The sequence below is a fragment of the Molossus molossus genome, unplaced genomic scaffold (assembly GCF_014108415.1).
Source record: "Molossus molossus isolate mMolMol1 unplaced genomic scaffold, mMolMol1.p scaffold_m16_p_1, whole genome shotgun sequence".
NCBI lineage: Eukaryota > Metazoa > Chordata > Mammalia > Chiroptera > Molossidae > Molossus > Molossus molossus.
Genome location: NW_023425344.1, coordinates 95,088,340 through 95,105,144, shown reverse-complemented (window position 1 = coordinate 95,105,144; position 16,805 = coordinate 95,088,340). Strand labels below are relative to the sequence as shown.

Sequence of the window (16,805 nt, the reverse complement as noted above, 5' to 3'; positions counted from 1 at the left end):
GGGCTGCATGGGGAGCAATGAGCAATAACAACCTATGCTGGAGGGCAGATAAACGGTACGTAGGGATCTCGGGTGCGCTTCTGTTGCATCATCCATCCCCCTCACCCTACCAGTAAGCTGCCTGCCACAGATCTCCAAGATCACCACTTTCCCATCCCGCCCCAAAGCCTCAATTCAGCCTGTCTGGGAAGAGTCCTGCCAACAGACCTGCTATGATGTTCCTTGCTCTAGTTATCTGATGCTGTATGACAAACCACCACTGTTATCTCTGGGGCCGACTGGGCTCAGCCAGGCAGCTCTGTTTTATGTGGCATCGACCAGGGTCACTCCTTGGGTGCTTTCGGTTAGTGGCTGGGCTGAGCTGGAGGGTCTAAGAAGGCTTCACTCACTGGTCCCTCAGCACTCCTCTACTTGACACGTCCACGTGGCTAGCTTGGGCTTCCTCACAGTATGGTGGCCTCGGGACAGTCAGACTGCTCACATGGTGACTGAAAGCAAAAACTGCCAGGCCCCTTACAGGCTAGGGTAGGAACTGGCACATATTGCTTCTGCTGCCTTTATTGACCTGGACATCTGAGGAGTATTTTAGACGTAATGGGACCTGAGTTGAAGAATGGGTGTAATGTAATAAACAGAAACAGGCAGGGAGGGTTCTAAATGGGGCCTGACACAGACAAAGACAGATGGGAATGCAAGTGACAAGTTCAGAAAAGAAAGAGTAAGGCAGTTGGAATGACAAACTAACTGTAGGGTGACCTAAGAGATAAGGCAGGAGTCAGATTGTGAAGTTTCAGGCTTCTTTGATAACCCCTTGGGATTATATATAATATTAGCTGGGGTTCCAGGAGTATTGCTCAGTAACTATATGTTAAACATTTTTTTAAAAAGGAGGGGGAGACTTAAAGAGCAAAGGTCTTGCAGGGACTGAATGGAATCAGCAGAACCTTGGGGGTCTCTCCCCAGTCCCTGGCTCTACCCAGGGGGCCCCTTCTGGTAGATGTCAACACCATGAACTTAGATAGTTGTCTAAGTTCCAGTGCTGTTTCATCATTTCTCTGGTCAGAGAGCCAAAGCACTGATTATAAAGCAAGGATGTAATCTTCAAAATCCACTTTGAGATCAATGAGATCCGGAGGGTACCCGAGTCACTCCAGGACCCGGAGGTCCAGGGTCACCTGGGTGGCATGTAGCTGATGGTGTCCTCAGCATATTCCATGAAGCTTCAGAGGCTCCAGAAGCACCTGGGGGTTACCCAGGGGGGGAGCCTAGAAGGAATTCCAGTCTCCTGTCTAATTAGAGCAGCTACACTCTAAATGGCGGTAACAGTTGGTTTAAAGAGTGTCATGGCTAAGAACATCTGAATTTCTTCTATGCTTTCTGTTTTTAATAAATGTGGTGTTTACATGATGGTAGTGGAAGTACCATGGGTTTGAGGATGGCCCCTGAGTTTGAACCCAAGCTCTATTCTATGTGCTAGAGCACAGCTGTCTGGGCCCAATCGCTACACAGCCTGTTCCATCAACTGCTCCTCCAGGTTCTCTGTGATGACCAAATGAAATGTACACAAACTCCTAAGTGTGTCTGTCATATAGGAGGTACTTAATAAAAGCTAAATTCGTTTCCTAAATGAGAGCTATTTATATGTTGGATAATCTTGTACTGGTGGCTGCCTATTCCTCTTCCTTCTCCAATGAGTCCCAACATTTTGCATACTTATCCTCTTCCACACAGCCGTGTGCATCAAAGGAAAATCACCTCATCTCAAGCTTCAGGAAAGAACACCCTGATTATTTTAAACATCCTCTTTGCTAGTGATTGGCTTAGGAATGGGCAAGTGACCCACTTCTGACCACTGAGATGTGAGGTCGGCTAGGGAGGCTTCTGGGAAAGGGTTCCTTGCTCCTAAGACACAGAAGACAGGCGTTCTTCTTTCTGACACTGCATCTGGAGCTGCCCGGAACTGCTGCAAACGGCTGGCTGCAGAGAGGCCAGCCTGGGGCGAAGCCACAGTAAAGACAGCAGAGAGAGGCAGAAGGACCTGGCTTCCTCACCACAGCGCTGAGCATGGATTTCGCCACCTTACAGCCTGCCCTTCCTGGCAGTCCTAGGTGAAATCATAACGTTTTCTGTTCAATGCCTGTTAGAGTTTTTGTTTGGGGTTACTCACAGCCCCAAATGTCCTGATACTAAGTTTAGTCATTGTGGAAACATTAATTTAGACCCTAAAATGAGGAACTGCTGAGCAGCGGAGGTAGGACAGAGGGTAGTAAGGTCCTGACTGCTTTCGGTTAGGAAGCCAGCGTCCCTGTTATGTAGCTGTGAAACAAGTGCTTAAAATGTTATCTGTTTTACCCTGGGTAGAGACTAGGAAATGTAATATTAGTAAAATGATTACTTAAAAAAAAATCCAGAAGCATTGAATTGGACATTTTAAAGGCAGGGGAGGAGGGGACCCAGGATGTTCATGTTGTATTGGCTATTTCTTTCAGCCTTCAAGTAAGGTCCTTTAAAAGATGAGCTATGCCCTGCCCAGTTTTGCTCAGTGGTTAGAGCGTCGGCCTGCGGTCCAGAGAGACCCGGGTTCGGTTCCCGCTAAGGGCACGTACCTCGGTTGCAGTTTGTCCCCGGCCCTGGTTGGGTCGTGTGAGTGGCAGCCACTCAATGTGTCCCTTTCACGTCAATGTTTCTCTCACTCTCTCTCTCTTCCTCTCTCTCCCTCCTGCTCTAACTGATCAAAAAATGTCCTCGGGTGAGGATAAAAAAAAAGAATTAGTAATTGCCTTGTTTCCCTGCCCCACTTGCTTTATTTTCTATATATTTATCGCTAACTCCAGCCTCAACACTGCCCACTGTGTCAGCATCCTAGCAATGTGCTCAGGAACACTTGGCGTGCCTCTCCACACGCCCGAGTCAGACAGCTGTTTCCCAGAGGACGTTCTCATTTTTACATGGGAAAACGTGCCTACCCTGTTCTTTTTTTTCATCCTCACCGGAGGACATTTTTGCATTTATCTTCAGATAGAGCGGGAGGAAAAGGGGGAGAGAGAGAGAAACATCGATGTGAGAGAGCCACAGCCAGTGGTTGCCACCCACATGACCCCAACCAGGGCCGGGGACAAACTGCAGCTGAGGTACGCGCCCTTAGCGGGAACCGAACCCGGGACTCTCTGGTCCCTGGACCGATGCTCTAACCGCTGAGCCAAACCGGCCAGGGCACCTGTTGATTCTTTAGTTAGGTTGAGAAGTCTAGGTTGGAGATCACTTCTCCACAGTTTGGGAGGTACAGCTCCACAATGAAGCTACTGCACAACCTGAGGACAGTTTGAGTCTTGGACCTTTGTAGATGACTTTCTTTCTGGGAGCTTGTAGGATCTTTGCCTCTAGTGTTGCTACAATTTCACAAGATACTGTCTATTTTCATTCAATTTGCTGAGCATTTAAATCTGGAAACTCATATAATTCAGTTCCGGACAATTTTCATGATTAAAAAAAAATTCCCAGCCTCTGTGTTCTTTTCCTGAAACTCCTTTATTCAGATGCTAAAGTAATTTAATTGATTCTACTTGTTTTCTTTTTTCCAATCTTTGTTTTTTTCTTCTACTTTCTGGATATTTTCAAGTATTCTATTGAGTTTTTATTTCTTTCAATTTTGTCTCTAAATATGATTGTTTTTCATGGGTGCACTATAAATATATTCAAGATATTTGTTTCCTTCTCCTTGCCTAGGCTGTTTCTTCCAAGCTGATTCTTCTGTTCTGACATCCAACCTTCACCTTGGAGGTTCTAGTATGATGTTTCATAACCCTTGGTTTACTGCTCTGATGTAAGATGAAGCACTGCCCTGGCCAGTTTGGCTCGGCGGTTAGAGCGTCGGCCCTCGGACCAGACAGTCCCAGGTTCGGTTCCCACTAAGGGCACGTACCTCAGCTGCAGTTTGTCCCCGGCCCCAGTTGGGGTCGTGTGGGTGGTGACCACTCAATGTGTCTCTCTCACATCGATGTTTCTCTCTCTCTTCCTCCTCCTCTCCCTCCCGCTCTGTCTGAAGATAAATGCAAAAATATCCTCGAGTGAGGATAAAAAAAAGAGTAAAACACTAAAACCATGTTTGATACTGAGCACTTGGGTGGGGTTTGAGGATTATGGGCTCTTCCCTGGGTAATCTGGTTGGCCAATTTCCTTAGGAACCTTTAATGTCACTGATAGTGTTTCTGCCAAAACTAGTTATATCCCCTAGAAAAGGAACTGTCAATCTTCCACCTAGAGTCTATGTGTGTGGGTACATGTATATATGTACATGTGTTTTGTGTGTATAAATTCATGTTAAATCTAACCCCCAAGGGGATATTAGAATGTGGGTCCTCTGGGAAGTGATCAATCTTGAGGGTGGAGCCCCATGAGTGGGATTAGTGGCCTTATAAAAGAGACCCCCCAGAGCTCCCTTGCCCCTTCCACCATGAGAGGACACAGGTAGAAGTTGGCTGTCTAGGAAGCAGGAAGCAGACACCAAATCTACTGGCGCCTTGAACTTGGACTTCCAGCCTCCAGAACTGTGAGAAATGCATGTCTGTTGTTTATAAGCTGCCAAGTCTGTGGTATTGTTTTAGCACCCTCAGCTGACTAAGACAGTGGTCTTGTTAGTATGGCACTGTCCTCAGCTGTGCCTAGTCTCTTACATGAGATATCCCTCTATTTCATCCTCTTCAGAGATCAAACCTCCAGTCTTATGCTAGGGTTGAGGATGAGAAGTTGTCCAGATATACAGAAGGGGGGGAAGGGTCAGAGGATTTAAACTTTCTACCAATCTCCTGTTTTTATGCTCCACCTTTACACCCTACTTCCAGAAGAACCTCGTGCCATCAATTCCCACATCTATTTTGAGTTATCAGGCTTACGATTCCATTTTCTCAGATGAGCTAATTCAGTTATCACTCATTTATCTACTTTCCAACTTCCAAAAATTTTGTGACTGTCATCTCTTTTCTGCTTTCTTTGCCCTAAGGTGTTTAGGACTTTAAAAATCCTTTTATTGTCATTTTAGTATGGTTCAGGAAGCTGCTGAAGTAAATACATGCTTAGTCCATCAGATTAGCAGAAGTCCCCCACTCACATTCTAGCCCACTGCAGTCTGGCCTCTAGCCTCAGTGAAACTGAACACGCTAATGTTGCCACTGACTTTCAGAGGGTCAATTACAAGAACACCTGTAAACCTTTATTTTACTTACTCTCCCTACAGCACTGGATGCTGAAGACCACTTTTGCTTAAACTCTTTTCTCTCTCGAATTAAGTAGCACGACTATCTTTTGCAATCAGTTGTCACTTTCTTCACAAAATTCTCTTCCCTGATGTTCCTAAACCTTGCTTCTTAGACCTCTGCTCTTTTCATTCTTGATACTACGCTGTAAGAAGCTCATCAAGACCCGTAAAATGAACTACCTTAACTACCACTTATGTACTGAAAACCCTAAAACTTCTATTTCCAGCCCAAAGCAATCTGCTGAAGTATAAATCTATTTCCTCGACGGCCTCCTGGACAGTTCTACTTGGATTTCTCATAAGCACCCCAAACTCAACAAGTCAAAAACAAAACTCATCACTTTTTACATAAACATAATACATCTCCCGTTTTCTGGCTCAGTGAAGGGTACCCTCAACTACCCCGCAGAACTGGCCAGAAAATTGAAGATCCTACTGAGATTCCTATCACTGCCTCACCATCCCCATCTAAGCACTCTCTAAGTCTTACTGGTGCTACCTCCTAATCTCAGAAGTGAAGTTCTCACAATGTAGTGTGCACTGAACCACTTATGGGACTTGTTCAATACCAACTGCTGGGCCTCTGTTTCACAGTATCAGATCTGGTAGATCTGAGGTGAGGACCAAGAACTCTTGCTCATCTGTGGGCCACACTTCCAGAGCCACTAATCCATATATCCACCATGTCCTCATCAGTCCCACTTCAATGCCTTGGTCCAATCCCTTCAGCTGTCATTTCTTGCTGAGATTATAACTCTTAGCCTCCTAATTTATTTGAACTTCTTAAAGCATCCTCCAATCTACAACTGGAGTATCTTTCCTTTTAAAAAATGTTATGTCTTAACACCACTCAAGCTCCTTAGCCGAGTGTTCAAGGCCCTCTTTATTTTTTTTGTGGTACGTGCCCCTAGCAAAAACCGAACCCGGGACTCTCTGTTCCACAGTCCGACGCTCAACCGCTGAGCCAAACCGGCCTAGCCACATACTCTAGCCACAAATACATCTTATTTACCCAAGCTTTTCCTACAGTGTCATTCCTTTAGTGACTGAAATTTCAGTTGCTGGTATTCTGTGATATTTAAAATATACCAATATTTCAGATTGGCCTAATACCACCACCTCATTATTTTTTTTTAAATCTAAAATCTGGCCCTTGCCAGTTTTGCTCAGCAGTAGAGTGTCGGCCTGCGGACCAATGAGTCTCGTGTTCAATTCTGGTCAAGGGCACATACCTCGGTTGCGGTTCATCCCTGGCCCTGGTTGGGGTCGTACAGGAGGCAAACAGTTGATGTGTCCCTCTCAGGTCAATGTTTCTCTCTCTCTTCCCCTTTCTCCCCCTCCCACTCTGTCTGAAGATAAATAGAAAAATATCCTCGGGTGAGGATTTTAAAAAAATAAAATTATTTTTAAAAAAAGAACCAATTAAGTAGAACAAATCTCTCTCTCTCTCTCATCGTTCCTCTCTCTCTCTCAAATCAGTAAATAAAATTTTTAAAAATCTAAAATCTGAAATATGTCTTCAAGAATAATTATGTGAAAGGAAAAAAACTAATATAGAGTCTACAACACACTATGGTATTTCAACACTTCTATTGCAAGAATAATTTTAATATTATTGCATGTACCTTCTAAACAAATGGAATATGATATAACAGCATTTATTTTCATATGGGTAACTCTGCATCAGAACTTCTATATATAGGACAAAAATCAATGAAGATAAAGACAAATGAAAAATGCTTTCTCTGGCCCTGATCGGTCTGGCTCAGCGGTTAGAGTGTCGACCTGCGGTACAGAGGGACCCGGGTTCAGTTCCTGCTAGGGGCGCGTGCCTCGGTTGCAGTTTGTCCCCGCCCCTGGTTGGGTCAGGGCCATGCGGGTGGCAGCCACTCGATGTGTCCCTTTCATGTCGATGTTTCTCTCTCTCTCTCTCTTCCACTCTCTCTCCCACTCTATCTGGAAAAAAAAAAAAGGAAGAATATCCTCAGGTGAGGATTAAAAAATATATATATTAAAAAAAATGCTTTCTCTGAAACAAAAATCTAGAACTTACTATCAATTGATTATAGATTCTTAAATTTAAAAATATCTCCTCTAAGTTATCAAGTAAGAGAAATTATTAAGAAATTACTGAACCAAAGAAAATATTTGGAATTAACTTATAGTAATTATTTTCCTTATCTTCTCCCAATTACTGTGGTTTAACACTTCTATAGAAAGTCTTGCTCATAAATACAGGGATGGGCAAACGTTGGTTTACAGTTGTATGTAAAACAGTGTTAATAAAGAAAGCTATTGCAGCCCAGCTGATGTGGCTCAGTGGACTGAACATCATCCCATGGACTGAGAGGTCCTAGTCCAATTCCTGGCTGGGGCACATGCCTGGGTTTCGGGCTCAATACCAATCAGGGGCATGCAGGAGGCAGCCGATCAATGTTTCTCTCTTGCATCAATGTTTCTCTCACTCTCTCCCTTCCTCTCTCTAAAAAATCAGTAAAAACATACATTTTTTAAAAGAAAGCTATTGTAATAATAACCTGCATGCTTTTTCCCTATAAACAACTGCAAACCTACGTTTAAAAAATATTTGTTAATCCTCACCCAAGGATATTTTCCATTGATTTTTTTTTTTATTTTTTTTATCCTCACCCAAGGATATTTTTACATTTATCTTTAGATAGAGTGGGAGGGAGAGAGGGAGGAAGAGAGACAGAGAGAAACATCGATGTGAGAGAGACACATAGATTGGTTGCCACCCGCATGACCCCAACTGGGGTCAGGGACGAACCACAACCAAGGCACGCACCCCTGGCCAAAATCAAACCCAGGACCAATGCTCTAACCACTTAGCCACACCTGCCAGGGCTTTCCATTGATTTTGAGAGAGAGAGAGAGAGAGAGAGAGAGCGAGCACGTGTGTGGAAGAGAAAGAGAGAGACAGAGAGAGAAAGACATCAATGTGAGAGACACATATCAATTGGTTGCCTCCCACACAACCTGACCAGGGCTGCTGATCAAACCTGCAACCCAGGTGTGTATCTTTGACCAGAAATTGAACCCATGCACTGAAGGGTTCTATCCACTGAGCCATATGGCCAGGGCTGTAAACATACCTTTTGCCCACCCCTGTATATTCACAATGAAATGAAATCATGAGAACCTTTTAAAGACTACTTTTAAAAAGATCTAATATTTTCATTTTCATGTAGTTGATAGTATATATTTTTGAGTAATGCTTTTATTATTCTCATCTAATCATTTAAATGTCCATTATCATTTTAATAAAACACTAGTTTTTAAAATTTATATTATTACAGGGTACTTAAAAATTGCTTTTTCTATTTGAAACACACCAAAAACTTAGTTTTACTGATTAAAAAAATTCTTTAAAAATGAAATACCGAACTATAACACCAATAAACAGGAAAAAGCAACAGAAAAACAGCTTGCGAGGACCATATAACCAGGGACACTGACTAGATCCTGGTAGAACTGCGAAGGCGTGAGACGGGGGCTGGGAGCCCACAGACAGCACCGGCCTTAGCTGAGAGCAGCGCCCTCGGGTTCAACTCCCAAGCAGCTCCAGAGCACAGAGCTGGGACAGAGGATAAAAAAAGCGAAAGCCATTCACCTTGGGCTCCGGCAGAAAGAAGGCGGACTGGGCTAAAATTGTGGGGGGACACTCGGGATTTGGAGGGTGCTCAGAGCTTTTGCTGAGTTGCTGCCACGCAGGACAGCAGCCATCTAGCTCCTTCGCAGGGTTCTGGGAAGAGGCAGCAGCCCCTCCCCTGGAGGTCCAACCCCACCCTGTGGGCTATTGAAATGCTAATTGAGGCTCACTAACAACCAGCACCTGCCCCACCCTCTGGAAATCCCCTTATGCTAAGCACCTGAGGGAGTTTTTCAATCAACTGACAACCCCAAACTCATCAAGTAACCTCGACTGCTAGCCTCCAGGCAAAAAGCTAGAGGATAACAGTACCTTTCCTGGGCTAGCAACTTTAACCAGGAAAGTAAGACTTGACAGTGGTGTTTAATGTGGGTCATCCCTCGCTCATCTAAACCCAGGAGAGGGAGCCACAAACAGCAGAACACAAACACCCACAGGGAAAACTTGACAGGCTCCAAAGCCCACTGTGATAGCCAAAATGATGAAACACAGAAACAGAAGCCAAATGAAAGAGCAAGAGACCTCCACCAAAGATGAGATCAACGTGGAGCAGTTAGGCAACTTAACAGAGCTAGAAGTCAGAGCCATGATCTTGAGGAAGCTCAACAGCATGAGTAAGGACATAGAGATGCTGAAAATAAACCAATTAGAAATTAAAAACCACCAAGAAGAGATCAAAAATGACATATCAGAAATAAAGAACACACTGGAAGGTCTAAAAAGCAGAGTAGAGGAAGCTGAGGACCGAATCAGTGAATTAGAAGACAGGGTAGAAAAAAATCAACCAATCAGAAAACCAAAAGGAAAAAATGATTAAAAAACAGGAGGATAGCTTAAGAGAACTGTGGGACAACTGGAAACGTAATAATATTTGCATCATAGGAGTCCCCAAAGAAGAAAATGAGCAAGGGATAGAGAATATATTCAAAGAAACAGTGACAGAAAACTTCCCTAATTTGGTGAAGGAAGAAGGCATTCAAGTTCAAGAAGCACAGAGAGCCCCAAGTAAGAAGAACCCAAATAGGCCCACATCAAGACATATAGTAATTAAAATGCCACAAATTAAAGACAAAGAGAGAATCCTAAAAGCAGCAAGAGATAAGCAACAGGTTACCTACAAAGGCAACCCCATAAGGCTATCAGTTGACTTCTCACAAGAAACACTACATGCCAGAAGGGAATGGCATGAAGTAATCAAGGTCATGAAAAAGAAAGATCAGAATCCAAGACTACTCTACCCAGCAAGGCTATCATTCAAAATAGAAGGTCAAATAAGGAGCTTCGCAGACAAAAAAAAAAGGCTAAGGAAATACATTAGCACCAAACCAGCACTGCAAGAAATGTTATAAGGACTGCTGTAATTAGTAGAAGAAATAGGAAGAAAAATAGAACCAAACTAAACAAAAATGGCAATAAATAAGTACATATTAATAATCACCTTAAATGTAAAAGGATGAAATGTTCCAATAAAAAGACACAGAGTAGCTGATTGGATAAGAAAAAAAAAAAGCTGGGGTAGCAATACTCATATCTGATAAAATAGATTTCAAAATGAAGGCCATAACTAGAGACAAAGAAGGCCACAACATAATATTGAAAGGATCTATCCAACAGGAAGATATAACCTTGATAAACATATATGCACCCAATATAGGAGCACCAAAATATATTAAAAATCTTCTGGAGGACTTCCAAGGAGAAATCGCCAGCAATACAATCATAGCAGGGGACTTCAACACCCCGTTGACACCACTGGAAAGATCCTCTAGACAAAAAATTAGCAAGGAAACAGAGACTCTAAATGAAGCACCGGACCAAATGGATTTAATAGATATCTACAGAGAATTATACCCCAAAACTACAGAATTCACATTCTTCTCAAGTGTACATGGGGCATTCTCAAAGACAGACCACATGACAGGACACAAACTAAATCTCTACAAGTTCAAGAAGATTGAAATTATATCAAGCATCTTCTCAGATCACAATGGCATGAAACTAGAAATCAATTGCAACAAGAACATGCAAAGACATTTGAACACATGGAGGCTAAACAGCATGTTATTAAACAATGAATGGGTTACCGAGGAAATCAAGGAAGAAATTAAAAACTTCCTGGAATCCAATAAAAATGAACACACAACAACACAAAATCTCTGGGATGCAGCAAAAGCAGTTCTGAGAGCGAAGTTCATAGCACTACAGGCCTACCTCAAGAAACAAGAAAAATTTCTAATTGACTGTCTAACCTCACAACTTAAAGAATTAGAAAGCAAACAAAAACAAAATCCCAGAGCAAGTGGAAGGAAGGAAATAGTAAAGGCCAGAGCAAAAATAAAAGACATAGAACAAAAGAACAATTCAAAGGATCAATGAAACAAAGAGCTGGTTTTTCGAAAAGATAAACAAGATTGATGGACCCTTAGCTAGACTCACCAAGAAACAAAGAGAGAGAACCCAAATGCACAAAATCAGAAATGAAAGATAAGTAACAACCGACACCACAGAAATACAAAAGATCGTTAACAGCTACTATGAACAACTATATGGCAACAAATTAGACAATTTAAGCAAAATGGACAAATTTCTAGAAACACACAATCTCCCAAAACTAGACCAGAAAGAGAGAGAAAATTTGAACAGACCAATAACAACTAAGGAAATTGAAGAGGTAATCAAGACTCTCCCAGCAAACAAAAGCCCAGGCCCAGATGGCTTCACGGGGGAGTTTTACTGAACATTCAAAAAAGAACTAACACCCATTCTCCTCAAACTATTTCAAAAAATTCAAGAAGAAAGACTTCCAAACCCGTTCTATGAGGCCAGCATAATTCTAATTCCAAAACCAGAAAAAGACGCGACAAAGAAAGAAAACTACAGGCCAATATTCCTGATGAACATAGATGCCAAAATCCTCAACAAAATACTAGCAAATCGGATCCAGCAATATATCAAAAAAATTATTCACCATGACCAAGTGAGATTCATTCCGGGGATGCAAGGCTGGTACAATATTCGCAAATCAATAAATGTGATACACCACATAAACAAAATGAAGAATAAAAACCACATGATCATATCAATAGACGCTGAAAAAGCATTCAACAAAATCCAGCATCCATTTCTGATAAAAACACTCAGCAATGTGGGAATAGAGGAATCATATCTTGACATAATAAAGGCCATATATGAAAGACCTACAGCCAACATCATACTCAATGGACAGAAACTAAAAACATTTCCCTTAAGAACAGGAACAGGACAGGGATGTCCACTTTCGCCACTCTTATTTAACATAGTACTGGAAGTCTTAGCCACAGCAATCAGACAGGAAGAAAAAATAAAAGGGATCCAAATTGGGAAAAAGGAAGTGAAACTGTCATTATTTTCAGATGACATGATATTATACATAGAAAACCCTGAAGACTCCATCAAAAATCTACTAGACTTAATAAATGCATTTGGCAAAGTAGCAGGATACAAAATTAACGTCAAGAAATCGACAGCATTTGTATACACCAATAATGAACTCACAGAAAGAGAAACTGAAAAAACAATCCCATTCAACATTGCGCCAAAAAAATTACGATACCTAGGAATAAACTTAACCAAAGAAGTAAAGGACCTATTTGCAGAAAACTACAGGACATTGAAAAAAGAAATAGAGGAAGATATAAAAATGTGGAAGCACTTCCCTGTTCATGGATTGGAAGAATTAACATCATTAAAATATCCATACTACCCAAAGCAATCTATAGATTCAATGCAATCCCCATCAAAATACCAACAACATACTTCACAGAACTAGAACAAATACTTCAGAAGTTCATATGGAACCAAAAAAATCCCCAAATAGCGACAACAATTTTGAAAAAGAAGGATAAAGTAGGTGGGATCACAATATCAGATATCAGGTTATACTATAAAACGACTGTAATCAAAACAGCCTGGTACTGGCACAAGAACAGGCAATATAGACCAGTGGAACAGAACTAAGAACCCAGAAATGGACCCAAGGCAATATGCTCAATTAATATTTGACAAAGGTGGCAAGAGCATACAGTGGAGTAAAGACAGCCTCTTTAATAAATGGTGTTGGGAAAATGGGACAGCTATATGCAAAAAAAATGAAACTATACCATCAACTTACACCATACACAAAAATAAACTCAAAATGGATAAAAGACTTAAATGTCACCCCTGAATCCATAAAAATTCTAGAAGAAAATGTAGGCATCAAAATTTCGGACATCATACAAAGCAGAATTTTCAGATACATCACCTAAGGCAACAGAAACAAAGGAAAAATGAACACATGGGACTACATCAAACTAAAAAGCTTCTGCACAGCAAAAGAAACAATCATCAAAATCGAAAGGCAACCCACTGTATGGGAGAACATCACTGCCAATGATACATCAGATAAGGGGTTAATTTCCAAAATATATAGAGAACTCATACAACTCAACAAAAGGAAGACAAAGAACCCAATTAAAAAATGGGCAGAGGAGCTGAATAGACACGTCTCCAAACAGGACATTCAAATGGCCAAGAGACATATGAAGAAATGCTCAACATCACTAATCATCAGAGAGACGCAAATTAAAACAACAATGAGGTTATCACCTCACACCTGTCAGAATGGCCGCCATCAACAAATCATCAAACAACAAGTGTTGGGGAGGGTGTGGAGAAAATGGGACTCTAATACACTGCTGGTGGGAATGCAGACTGGTACAGCCACTATTGAAAACAATATGGTGTTACCTCAAAAAATTAAAAATTGCACTTCCATTTGACCCAGTGATCCCACTTCTAGGAATATATCCTAAGAAACCTGAAACACCAATCAGGAAGAATATATGTACCCCCATGTTTATAGCAGCACTATTTACAATAGCTAAGATCTGGGAACAGCCCAAGTGTCCATCAGTAGATGAATGGATAAAAAAGCAGTGGTACAAATACACAATGGAATACTATGTAGCTGTAAGAAAGAAAGATCTCTTATCCTTTGAGACAACATGGAGGGACCTGGAAAGTATTATCCTAAGTGAAACAAGCCAAGCAGAAAAAGACAAATACCACATGATCTCACTTATATACAGAATATAATGAACGTAACAATCTGAGGAATACGGTAGACCCAGAAACATGGAAGTAGGGTACAGATTGACAACCCTCAGAAGGGGGTGGGAAGAGATAAACCACAGAACTTAAATGCATGTATGCATAACCAATGGACATGGACAACAAAGCTGGGGACGGGGCGGGGTGGATGGGGAGGGGGGTGCCAATGGGGTAAAAAAGGAGAAACATCTGTAACGAAAATAAAATTTTTTAAATAAATTAATTTAAAAAAAAATGAAATACCAGTACTAATTCCTAGTTTCTGTTATTTTTCAAAATAGTAGTACTGAGTGACATTTTGCTCTTATAGTACCATTATCACACACATCCTTTGTGCCCTTCTTCCCAAAATATTATTTCATTCTTTAATAGCTAACTAATCATCCTATTTTTAACCTGTTAACTGGGGAACAACCGGGGAATTCCCTTTTCACTGTATGCAACATTTGACGTATTTATATGTCCCGCTCAGTTAACAGGTTAAACACAACTGCAGCACCCCCCACCCCTTTTGGGCAGCCCTCGGCCCTAGACTTTGATAAAAACACCCCTCCTGTCCCCAGAGCACTATGTCACCCTCTCTCCATACACTTTGCACCTCAAACTATAATTACATGATCTCCATGAGTCAGAGACCACATTTTGATTGCATACACCCACTAATATGGCATCTGCCACACAACAGGTGTTCTGTGAAGGTTCACTGAGTTAATGACTTGTCCTCCAATAAATAAATTGCTTTCTCCTTGGTTGGCAGAACTAGATTTCCAGGAAACATGTTAATGATACCTCCCTCACTACCCTTCCCCCAAACCACTCTTCTGAATGATACTGAATACTGTAACCAATCTAAGTTCAACTAATTTCGTTTGCTCTTTTATTCCAAGTTATCGAAAAACATCAAATAAAGCTGGGCCAGAAATACCAGCCAAATAGATGAAACAGCCCCATCCCTTTCTCATTAAATTTGTCTTCAGGTCCAATTCTGTGAATTTCCTCAATATGCAAACAGTGACTTGGCATTCACTCTTGCCAAGCACCCTTGGCCCAATCCAACACTTGCTGTACTCACTGGCCTGCACTCTAAGCTTCCACTAGGGCCTGACGGAGGAGAGGTTAAAGGGAGACTGCAACAACTGAAGCTATGAGGCCTGCTCTTGGGCTCTAGATGTGGTGAACTCTTTGGGCAATACTGTGCCAACTCCCTCACCTGCTAGCTGCATCCCTGAAGTGCTGTATGGTAAAAATACCAGATCCATGTACATCTAAGTGATGTAAATTTTTCACTGGTTTCTATAATAGCTTTATTAAAAACACCCAGCACCCCCAGGCAGCAAACCAGGTACCAACTTTCTATCCCCAGGCAGCAAACCAGGTCACACTCACCTCCCGTTCCCTCATCCCCAACCCCTTGGCTGGCCAACTTGGCTTCCCTCTCAGGTTTTTATTGTCTGGTTACAAATTACTAGACAATAGTAAGCTTTTTTCTGGTGTTGCTCAGTAATGCCTGTACTTATTTTCTTTTTACAATTGACCCCTCTTCACCCATTCCCTCTCAAGTATTTCTGATCTTCAGTTCTACCTGTGGCAAACTCAAGAAGTCTAGCTATTCTCACTTTGTGTTGATCTTTTTCTGTATGATGTTGCCTCCCTGTGTAAACTGTGAACCCCGTGATAACAAAGGTACGTGATATGTCTTATATGAGTCTCCCCACCCTGGAAATCTCATCTTGAGGCAGCAATTATCACGCTGGATAAAAGTCTCACACTCTGCTTGCTGTATCGTGTGAACAGTGACCGAGCTGTCAAAAAAAGTAAGTGGAAAAAAGAAAGCTGGAGAAAATTCAAAACAACAGGGCTGAAGGCAGGTGTCACACAGTGGTATGTCAATTCTACAATGCCTGTTTAATTGAAACCTTGTAATAAAAGTTTAAATACATAAAATGTTGTAGGTTGTTGTTGCTGGTTTTTTGTTTTTGTTTTTTTTTATCAAAAAGAACATCCCTCACCTCCCCAGCCTGTGTACATGGAGGAGGGGCAGGAAATGAACTATCTATAGGGAATGGAGAAATGGCAGGTCCAACTCGGTTGGCTTCATCTTCCTCAAAAATGCTCTGTGAGTTCAGAGTCTCAGGTGAATGAGAACCCTACCCCACACGGGCTTTCTTCAAGTAACTGGAGTCCACAGAAGGCAATCTGTACCATGGAGAATGCTCCTCCTGGCTTTCAGAAGACAAGGAAAAGCAGAGCTTCGTTTCTGGGCAGCACTAAGTTCTCGACGGTGCGTTCCATGGAGTGCACCTGCTCAGGGGAGGCAGTCAAGAAGGTCAAAGGCCCGATGCGCTGTTCTGCACAGGAGTGGCAGAGATAGCCACCCTTATTTTCCTTTCTGTTACTCTGCAGTGAGGGATGAGAAAAAGAGGGAAGGGGAACAATCAAAGAACAAGGATTTTCTACCAAGCAGTGCTGACTTGCTGTTGCACTGCCAAGGGACTATGCGTTATTATTCTGATATTTTCAGACTTGTGCAAACCTCTGAGGTAATACTTTCCACTGCATGGTCCTCTAGGGTAGACTCAACTCTATCAAATTCCCTTACAGCAGAAACCCAACTTTATTAAGGCGAGGGATGAAGAGCCAAGAACAAGTTAACCAGGCCCTCCAGGTAAGCAGTCCTCCTTGGAGTGTCGGTCACACCCACCTCCCAGCCGATGCTACCCACACTGATTATGTCGTTACCATTGTTCTGAC

The 16,805-nt window shown here is 42.0% G+C and overlaps 1 protein-coding gene across 10 annotated transcripts in view; it reads right to left on the bottom strand.

The window, feature by feature from the left end:
* The window catches only part of FBH1 (F-box DNA helicase 1), a 79,179-nt gene that overhangs the window by 10,903 nt on the left and 51,471 nt on the right, over positions 1-16,805 (bottom strand). For 9 of the 10 annotated variants that reach the window (XM_036243586.1, XM_036243601.1, XM_036243578.1 and 6 more), the window contains one exon: positions 16,021-16,451. The exons of the other annotated variant lie outside the window; for it this stretch is intronic. In XM_036243586.1, coding sequence (XP_036099479.1) covers positions 16,281-16,451 — 171 coding nt within the window. In that variant the 3' untranslated portion in view covers positions 16,021-16,280. Of the gene's footprint in view, positions 1-16,020; positions 16,452-16,805 lie in introns of those variants that run through there. 10 annotated transcript variants of the gene reach the window in all.